Here is a 10,462-nt window from a genome sequence, read left to right as displayed (position 1 = left end):
TTGTCGACAGAACGGGCCAGAACTTTAATGAGGTGTCTGCAGCCACCAGTATTGACGGTATCTGTCATGAAACCAGACATATTGTTTAAACTTAAACCACCACTTGGAAGACCTCCTTGTAACACATGTTGCCTGCACGAAGGGAACGCACGGAGAGGGGCAGCTTCACGCTCGGCCTCATTCTCAGATGTTTCTGCTTAAAACCCAACAGCCAAGTGAGGGAACTGTCAAGGCAAAGCAGACATTTTATTACATGGGTTTTGAGACAGTTTGTGTTAGTTGTGGCTATACTGGAACTCACTGTGTAGAGAAGGCCAGGATTAAAGGCAGCTGTTACTTTCAGATCTTAGGAGAGATCTTAGATCTATATTTCTCGTTCTGCTTTTTGTTTGTTTTTTGGTGTGTATGTGTGTGTGATTAAATTATTTTTAATTTTTAATTCTTTAAAAAAATTGTTTGGGTGGTGATGGTGCACTCCTTTAATCCCAGCACTCAGGAGGCAGAGGCAGGAGGATCTCTTGAGTTGAGGCCAGCCTGGTCTACAGGATTTCTCTGTGTAACTGCCCTGACTATCCTGGGATTCCCAGTTAAAGGTGGTGCACCACCACTGCCTGGCTCAAAAAGGAAATTTTAACTTATTTGTTTGGAGGATTTGCTTGCTGGTATGTCTGTACCATGCGTATTCCTGGCTCCTGTGAAGGCTTTAAGTGGCCATCGCATCCCTAGAATTGGAGTTAGAAATGGCTGCCAACAGTTGTGAGCTGCCAGTAGGTTGTCAAAACCAGGTCGTCTGGAAGAACACCAGTGCTCTTAACCACTCATGTACACTCATGTGTGCGTGTTTGTTTGTGCACTACATGTGTGCAGTGTGCGGAGAGGTCAGATCCACTGTAAGAGCAGCAAATCTCTTCCCCATTCCAACCCCTTTTTGTATTTTGAGACAGAGTCTGGCTATGTAGCCAGAGCTATCCCTGAACCTGCCATCCTCCTTCTAAACCTCACCATTGGGATCACAGGCTGGGCCACTACACCCAGCTTCACGTAGCTCTTTACGTGTTTTTGTTTTTGTAATACCTCCAGGGGTAGGGACTCACTACTACAGAAGCAATAGCGAATTCCATTTGGTTTTTTCTATGTGGTGCTTATATGACTTCAGGAGCCGCAGGCAGCTCCTGGCCCGTTTTCCTACAGGAAATAAGTGAGATGGTCACATGGTGACATGGGTGTCTGGAGACGGTTCTCCAGCAGAGGCCTGCTACACATTTAGAACCAAACATACTCTGTGCCCTTGATTGGTTCTGCCATTTTGGACAAGTGACTTAATCTCCAATGGGCCTCCATTTTCTTATCTTTAATCTTGGGGCACCTGAAGGGGACTCCCACGAATTATCCTCTGATCTCCTTGAACACACACATGTGAACACATACACACACACACACACACAATAAATAAATAAAAATAAATCTATCCTGTTAATAACCTAAAAATCTTACCTCCCAGAAGGCCTGATCATCAAAGTACTTGCTGGCGTGGGGAGCCCTCCATATTTTGATGTTTAGGAGCCAACCTTAAACAAATGACAAGTGTTAATATAGAGAACTCATTATTACCTCAAGATCACTGAAACAAGCTGGGTGGTGGTGGCACACGCCTTTAATGCCAGCACTCTGAAGGCTGAGGCAGGTGGATCTCTTGAGTTCAAGGCCAGGAGGAAGTTCCAGGACAGCCAGGACTACACAGGGAAACCCTGTCTTGGAAAACAAAACAAAGCACTAAATCTTCCCTCCGTCAGACAAAGCAAGCTCAGTGGGTCCTGGTAGCTCCATTCATCCTATAGGTGTCTCCTAAGGAACCAGGAGGGCAAGAGTTCCCAGCAGGACTGAGGTCACACCCAGCAGTTTCCAGTGGGTGTGGCTCTGACACCTTCCCCCAAGACAGACTCAAAGGGCCCTGGCACAGCTGAGGGAGGTGGCACAGGAGCCACCATGGAGAGCGAAGCCCTTGCTGTCCACAACAGTCAGAAGAGGCTGTTGGATCCCAGGACCTGAAGTTAGGGATGGTTGTGAAGCTGTGAGCACCAGTGGGAATTGAACCTGGGTCCTCTACAAGTGTAGCCAGTGTTCTTGGCTGCTGAGCCGCCTCTCCAGCCCTCTGGGTTGTTTTTAATCACCAGTTCCCTGTTGTGTTAGGAGGGAGCAAAAGGAAGGCCAATTGGTCTTCGCTCTCAAAGTGCGAGCCTCGTTCCCTCTGTGCTCTTTTTTTTTTTAAATATTTATTTATTATGTGTACAATATTCTGTCTGTGTGTATGTCTGCAGGCCAGAAGGGAGCACCAGACCTCATTACAGGTGGTTGTGAGCCACCATGTGGTTGCCGGGAATTGAACTCAGGACCTTTGGAAGAGCAGGCAGTGCTCTTAACCACTGAGCCATCTTTCCAGTGCCCCTCTGTACTCTTTTGACTCCAACAAATTCCAGGCTGGAGAATTTCTTCCGTCCCTGTTATCTAGAGTAACTGGGTCATAGGTGAAATCGGATGTGCGTCTGTTGAGTAAAGTAGTCTAAGGGTGCCCTTGGGGAATGAGAGGCAGGTTTGGGGGCAGAAAGGATCCCTTGGCCTTCCAGGCAAAGCTGGGTGCAGTCACTCCCCCTGAGCCCAAGGACACCGCCACCCCACTTGAAAACTCCAGGGAGGGTCCCGCCTTCTTGGGCCTCATTGGCAGCAGGTGGCCTCTGAATGCCTTTCTAGCTCCGAAAGTACACGTTTCTTGGATTTTCTGTTGGGTCTTTTGTTATGGGGTAGGGTGGTGACAGGGACTCAGTAGTGTGGAGCTCTGGCTGGTCTTGAACTTACTGTGTAGACCAAGTTGGCCTTGAACTCACTGTGTAGACCAGTCTGGCCTTGAATTTGGAGACTGCCTGCCACTGCCTCGCGAGTGCTGAGATTATAGGAATGACCCACTACTCTGAGCTGATTCTTTGATTTTTAAAAACAGCACTTGAAGGTCTGGAGGGATGACTCAGCAGTTAAGATCACTGGCTATTCTTCCAGAGGTCCTGAGTTCAATTCCCAACAACCACATGGTGGCTCACAACCATCTGTAATACGATCTGGTGCCCTCTTCTGGCCTGAAGGCATACATGCGGCAGAACACGATATATATAATAAACAAACAAATTTTAAAAATCATCCTTTGAGCAGCCTGCCTTACAAGGGGTGAGTTCCAGAGGAAGGGGCCTGGCATGCACATGTGTACCACGGCACCCTCTAGTGGAGGAAAGCCTGGTACTGCACTGACCTGTTAGGAGTCCAGACACCATTCCCACCGCCAGAGCAAAGCTGAGAGCCCCAAAGTCTGTGATCATCTGGTTGGTAAACCTAGAATGGACAAAGCAGAGAGGCCACTCACAAATCAGGCTGCGGGTTTGAGGACAAACATGACAGATGGCAATAGTGACAGGGCTAAGAAGGGCCATGAAGAAACTAAGTGTCCCGTCCCCCGCAACCCCCCACCATGTCCCTGACACTTTCGTATAGAGCTATGCAGATGTAGTTGGGTAGGCACATTGAAATCCCCAAACTCCGTGGGTCAGCCCAAGCCTGACCTACACTGGCTCTTCAGTGTGATCCTACAGTCAGAGGTGTTGAACAACCGAGCTTTTCCCCCTCAGATCTCATTATGTGGTACACACGACCTATACCAGGTAGAAGATGACTTTGATCTCTTGGTCCTCCTGCCTCCACCTTCCAAATTCTGGGACTCCGGATGAATGCCACCACACCCAGTTTTTGTGCTTGAGGATGGAAAACACTCTACCAGCTGAGTCTGCCTGTAACTCACAGAGATCCACCCTTCTCTAACTCCCAAGTGATGGGATTAAAGACCTACACCAAACTGGGCAGTGGTTGCACACGCCTTAAATCCCGCACTCGGGAGGCAGAGGCAGGAGGATCTCTGTGAGTTCGAGGCCAGGCTGGTCTACAAGAGCTAGTTCCAGGACAGGCTCCAAAGCTACACAGAAACCTTGTCTTGAAAAACCAAAATAAATAAATAAATAAATAAAATAAAGACCTACATCACCATGCCTATCTTACCCTGTCTAAATTTAATAATTAAAAAAAAATTCTGATTTAATTGGCTCTGGATACATTTCCTCCCAAGTTGGATGAAGGTTAAGGAAAGAGGCCAAGGCACCCACTGAGCTATACGGTAGTTGTACCCACTGGGCTATAAGGTAGTTGTACCCACTGGGCTATACTGTAGTTGTTCATATGTATCAGCAGAATGTAGGTGACTGCTCCGAGCAGACCCGGCAAGCCGAAGGTATAATGGATCCCACCGTGCTTCTGGATCTGCAGCATGTGGTTCAAACACACCTAGGGACAAAGTGATGTTATAAGTAGATCTGTACATAAGACCCACTGGGCAGTGGTGGTGCACACACTCCTTTAATCCCAACACTTGGGAGACAGAGGCAGGCAGATCTCTGTGAGTTTGAGGCCAGTCTGGTCTACAAGAGCTAGTTCCAGGACAGCTAGGACTGTTACACAGAGAAATCCTGTCTCAAAAAACAAGCAACAACAACAACGAAAAGTAAGACCCATAATTCCTCCCAGTTCTTCACAGGTCCTTGACATCAGGACCACCTAAAGATGCCCTAAAAGTACATTTACATCCTCCAACCCCCCACGCCCTGAAACATTTAAAATGCCAAGAAGAGGGGCCTGGAGAGATGACTCAGCAGTTAAGAGCACGGCTACTCTTCTAGAGGAGGTCAGTGTAATCCCAGCATCCTGCATCCATCTTTGGAAGCCTCCTCCCCTGAGCCCACCAAACCTTGACCCCAATCCAGGAAAGGTCAAGACCACTCCCACAGGCTATTTAAACTGCCTCCCAGAGAATAAACACGTGGTCTTCCCTCTTTCTCTTTGGTGGTCACATTGGCTTTCTGTTCCCCCTCTGGGCCACCCCCAGAGTGCGGACGTCCAATTAAATCTGTATATCTTTTAATTTGGTCTGACTGGGATTATTTGTGTCAGCAGAGAGGCTCGTTTTTTAGGAATATTTCCTAACAGTCCACCATAATTTGGGGTTCAGTTCTAAGGACCCACATGGCGGCTCACAACATCCGTAATCCCAGATTTAGGGAATCTGGCCTCAGCATGCTGCACATGGTGCACAAATGTATATTCAGGCAAAACACGCATACATATAAAAATAAACAAAACCTTTATTTTAAAATGCTCAGAAAGACTGCGGATGTAGACTGATCTGAGAATGCTTGCCTAGCAGATGCCAGGGCCTGGTTTCCTTCCGCTGGCATGCACACGCGCTCACGCATGCTCACATGCAAAGGGTTTAGTGACTCTGGCGGCCAGATGAGGACTGGGATTCTGCAATTCTGACAGACTTCCCAGGGATATTGTCACAGCTGGAATGTGAGAGGGCCCACAAGCTCATGGGGTTGAACATCCGCCGCCCCACCGCCTCCCGTGATGGTCCTGTTCTAGGAAATTGTAGAACCTTTTAGGAGGAGACATCTGGTGGCCGCAACCCAGGAGCCCAAATAAATCCATCCCCTTAAGTTGTTTCTTGGTGATATTTGATCAAAGTGCCAAGGAAAGTAGCCTGCACAGTTACCATTGCTGATGTTTCCCTGGTCATGTTCTGAGTAAAAGGGCCCAACACAGATTCCATTCCCATTTAAGGCTGATAATCCTATGTTGGGGCTGGGGGACCATCCTCTGTGCTGTAGAGTGTTGAGCAACATCCTGGCTTCTAACTTCCACAGCCGAGCAGCATGCCGAGCAAGAACATCACTAGGCACCCATAAATGCCATCCGCAAGACAATAGAAGACGAGAAATCAGACAGATGGCATCCATCCACGTGGTACACATCGTCCCACGGTCCCTCCACTCCTGCCCTCATTAGGCCTGAGGAGACACCTAGGGAGCTTCCTCAGGTTCCTTCTCCCCTTACAGCCCCCACCGTCTCCGGAGTGAACATCCAGACACCTGGTCATCCCAGGAGCTCTGCCCAGCACTTCCCACCTCTCCATGCTGATCTCACCAAGGTCCGGGCGAATGCAAACCTTCTGCCATGATTATATCTTTCTGTTTCTTGACTGGGTCACACGCTCTTCTCACTGAGGGTTTGAAGGCACTGGTCCTGTCTGGGATTCATTTCCGAATTTGCCTGGCTAATCTGACCCTGTCTGGGATTCATTTCCGAATTTGCCTGGCTAATCCGACCCTGTCTGGGATTCATTTCCCTACTTGCCTGGCTAATCCGCCATACTGGTACTGCCCATTTCAGACATCATTCCCTCTGCAAGTCTTGGTTTCTACTCTGACCAGACCTAGGCTAGCTTAGGGGCCTTTCTGCTTTTTATTGACATGTTTATCTGAAGTAGAACGAGGGTTAAAGCATGTTTGGTGACTGGAGAGATGGCTTAGTGGTTAAGAGCACTGACTGTTCTTTCAGAGGACCAGGGTCCAATTCCCAGCACCCAGGTGGCCGCTCACAACTGTCTGTATCTCTAAGATCTGACACCCTCACACATACATGTAGGCAAAACATCAATGCAAATAAAATTAAAAAATAAAGTTTGTTTGGGGGGGGTTGTTGTTGTTGTTTGCTTTTCTTTTAAGCATGTTTGGTGAATGATTGAATGAATGAATTGATGAACAAATGAGTAATCTTCAAAATAGCGGAGCCACCCTGCCCTGGTAAAAGAGTCAAGGGAAGGGCTGAAGAGATGGTTCAATGGTTGGGAGCACTAGCTGCTCTTCCAGAGGACCTGGGTTCAATTCCCAGCACCTACATAGCAGCTCACAACTGTCTATAACACCAGTTCCAGAGGATCTGACACCCTCACACAAATATACACGCAGGCAAAACGCCAATGCAATGCACATAAAATAAATAAATCTTGGGCTGGAGAGATGGCTCAGAGGTTAAGAGAACTGATTGCTGTTCCAGAGGTCCTGAGTTCAGTTCCCAGCAACCACATGATGGCTCACACCCATCTATAATGAGATCTGGTGCCCAGAACACTATATACATAATAAATTAAATAAATAAATCTTAAAAAAAAAAGAGTCAAGGGAACTGAGGCACCAAGACATCAAGGGGCTGTGCTGGGCAGCTTTACGTCAACTTGACACAAGCTGGTGTCATTTTGTAAGAGACAACCTCAGGTGAGAAATTGCTCCCCCTCCCCAGACTGGCTTGGAGCAAGCTTTTCAGGCCATTTTCTTGACTGATGATCGATATGAGAGGGTCCAGCTTACTGAGGGTCATGCTACCCCTGGGTGGTTCTGAGTTCTATAAGCAAGCCATGGGGAGCAAGCCAGTAAGCAGCACCCCTCCATGGCCTCTACATCAGCTCCTGCCTCAAATTCCTGCCCTGACTTCTCTGGATGATAGATTCTACCACCTGGAAGATGAAATAAACCCTTCTCCCAGGTTGCTTTTGGTCATGCTGTTTTATCACAGCGATAGAAAGAATCACCCAGACAGGGCCTGAGTACAATGGGAGCATGTCACCTTCCGACACACTCTTTGCTGTCTAACAACTGCTTACATCTCGGGGTTTCAAAGCCAAAAGAGATAAGAGACATGTGTTCCCTCTGCAGATGAAAAGCAGAGAGGCTTAGCTAGGATCAGATCCAGCTGCCGGTAAACTCTTCCTTGAGTTGAAGCTGAGTATCCAGATTCAGCCTTCAAAAGTCTGCCGCCAGGGTTGCGATAGGGCTCAGTGGGAAAGGGGCTTGCTGCCAAGCCTCATGATCTGAGTTCAATTCCCAGGATCCATATGGTAGAAGTGGAGAACAGACTTACTCAAGTTGTCCTCTGACTTCTACTATAAGCACAATAAAAAATAAATGCCATTTAATTTTTTTTTAAAGATTAAAATGATGGACAGAAATGCCTCTGGGCCTGCTCTGCTTGTCAGATAAAGTTTGATCTGAGAATAGAGGCGACTTCGAACCTGCATTGACGCAGGGGTCTTCCCTGAATGTCCTGCCGAACTTAGTCATGAATGTATCTGGGCTTTGTACCTGATCTAGGAAAGTGTCACTACCTGCCTCATGCGCCCATGTGACCCACCCAGTGACCCAGATACTACTAGTAGGTCTGAGGCAAAGTAGAGGTTAGTAGTTATGGTGGCTTGAAAGAAAATGGCCCCCAAAGGGAGTGGCATTATTGGGAGGTGTGGCTTTGTTGGAGGAAGTGTGTCACTGTGAGGGTGGGCTTTGAGGTTTCCTATGCTCAGGATACTGCCCCGTGTCTCATTCAACTTCTTGTTTCCTGCAAGATGTAGGCCTCTCAGCTGCTCCTCCAGCATGCCAGCCTGCTCCCCTCCATGGTTAGAACGGACTGAACCTCTGGAAACTGTGAGCGAGCCACCCTAATTAAATGCTTCCTTTATAAGAGGTGCCACAGTCATGGTGTCTCTTCACAGTGATAAAGCCCCACTTCCTTACCGGCAGGCACTTGGCTCCCCCAATGGAGATCAACCCCGCTGTGAGGCCCAGCACCATGGCAATCCAGGGAGAAGTGATCAGGAAACACGGGGCCCCCACAGCCACGCCTCCCGCCAGCACTGCATTGTGGATGTGAACCTGCAAAGCATCAGCTTGTGGGTAGGTGATAGTAACATTGATTTAAACACGTGCACATGCGCATGCACAAACGCACACACATACACACACACACACACACACCAGCCCCCAGAAAGCCTGTCCAGTCTCTGGTATCCTGATATTCCCTACGTGGCAGACAAGGAAGGGCCCAACGCAGGAGCTCCCCCACCCATCCAGAGTCTGGCCCTGTGGGAGAGCCATCAACACGTGTGTTAGGCACAGAGAGACACATGTTGCCCAGGAGGCAGCCTCCTCCTCACCATGTTGATCTTCCCCTGGGGGTGGCTCAGGGCTGACATGGAGGTGGCTGTCACTGCGCTGACGGCAAGGGCATAGTAGGTGTTGAGCACAGCGGGCTTCTTCTCATTTGGCCATTCCAGCAGAGCAGAGTTGAAACTGGGCCAGAAGATCCACAAGAGGAAGGTGCCTGGAGGGCAGAGGCGGCCATTAGCCAGAAGAGCGCTGCTTCTGTAACCACTCTCTTCCTGGACATCAGAGGAACCGCCTGGAGCTAGCAAGCGAGCCTGGTCACCTTCCAGGGGTGTCTAAACAGTCACCTCTCCCGTCTGAAGTCTCAGTTTGGTAGGAAACAGATGACACATTTTCCAGATGAGGAATATAAGGGCCAGTGCATTAAGATCTCTACAAATGCCAGGCCTCACTCTGCTCTTTGATGGCCAAATGCTTCCTTTTAAAATGCAAGGCCGAGGCTGGAGAGATGGCCCAGTGGTTAGAGCACTGATGGCTCTGCCAGAGGACCCGAGTTCAATTCCCAGCACCCACATGGCAGCTCACAACTGTCTGTAATTCCAGTTAATGGTAAAACACCAATGCACATAAAATAAATAAATAAATATAGTCTAATGTAAAGAGCCTCTCTGAACTTTCAATCCTCCTGTCTCTGCTTTCCAAGTGCTGTAGTCCAGGGGTACACCACCTCACCCAAGTCTCCACTGAATTATTATTTTTATTTTGATTTTTTGAGACAGGATTTCTCTATGTAATAGTCCTGGCTGTCCTGGAACTCACTCTGTAGACCAGACTGGCCTCAAACAAGGAGATTCAACCGCCTCTGCCTCTGAGTGCTGGGATTAAAGGCCTGTGCCACCACTGCCTGGCTCCACCAATTATTTTTTTTAAATATTTATTTATTTATGCAATATTCTTTCTGTGTGTATGCCTGAAGGCCAGAAGAGGGCACCATTACAGATGGTTGTGAGCCACCATGTGGTTGCTGGGAATTGAACTCAGGACCTTTGGAAGAGCAGGCAATGCTCTTACCCGCTGAGCCATCTCTCCAGCCCCTCCACCAAATATTATTGAAGAGAAGTCCCTAAAAGGAGAGGCTTATTCCAAAGCTACATAAACTCAATAACATTATATATAAACTATATGGTGTTTAAATGTTTTATAGTTGATATATAACATATAGTGTATATACACAATAACATGGTTCACACATATATAACAATATAGTTTGGTTTTTCTTTTTTTTTCTTTTATTTTCTTTTTTTTTTTTTTTTTTGGATTTTCGAGACAGGGTTTCTCTGTGGCTTTGGAGCCTGTCCTGGAACTAGCTCTGTAGACCAGGCTGGTCTAGAACTCACAGAGATCCACCTGCCTCTGCCTCCCGAGTGCTGGGACTAAAGGCGTGCGCCACCACCGCCCGGCTAACAATATAGTTTATATATAACATTATTTGTTATAATATATGTAGTCTATAAACTATATATAAAGCTATATAAACTCAACAACGTTACTAGAAACAAAGGGCCTTTATGGACAGGACCAGGATACTCAGGGTCAGAAAG

The 10,462-nt window shown here is 47.8% G+C and overlaps 1 protein-coding gene across 1 annotated transcript in view; it reads right to left on the bottom strand.

Annotated features, from left to right (window-relative positions):
- Rhce (Rh blood group CcEe antigens) overlaps positions 1-10,462 on the bottom strand; it is a 29,646-nt gene continuing 19,184 nt past the window's right edge. Inside the window, exons 5-10 of the mRNA XM_075945083.1 lie at positions 8,912-9,078; positions 8,493-8,630; positions 4,250-4,377; positions 3,299-3,378; positions 1,495-1,568; positions 1-224 (exon numbers count right to left, since the gene is read on the bottom strand). Coding sequence (XP_075801198.1) covers positions 198-224; positions 1,495-1,568; positions 3,299-3,378; positions 4,250-4,377; positions 8,493-8,630; positions 8,912-9,078 — 614 coding nt within the window. The 3' untranslated portion in view covers positions 1-197. The remainder of the gene's footprint in view (positions 225-1,494; positions 1,569-3,298; positions 3,379-4,249; positions 4,378-8,492; positions 8,631-8,911; positions 9,079-10,462) is intronic.

This window comes from Microtus pennsylvanicus, chromosome 13, assembly GCF_037038515.1.
Source record: "Microtus pennsylvanicus isolate mMicPen1 chromosome 13, mMicPen1.hap1, whole genome shotgun sequence".
NCBI lineage: Eukaryota > Metazoa > Chordata > Mammalia > Rodentia > Cricetidae > Microtus > Microtus pennsylvanicus.
This window is presented reverse-complemented; position numbering and strand designations above follow the sequence as displayed.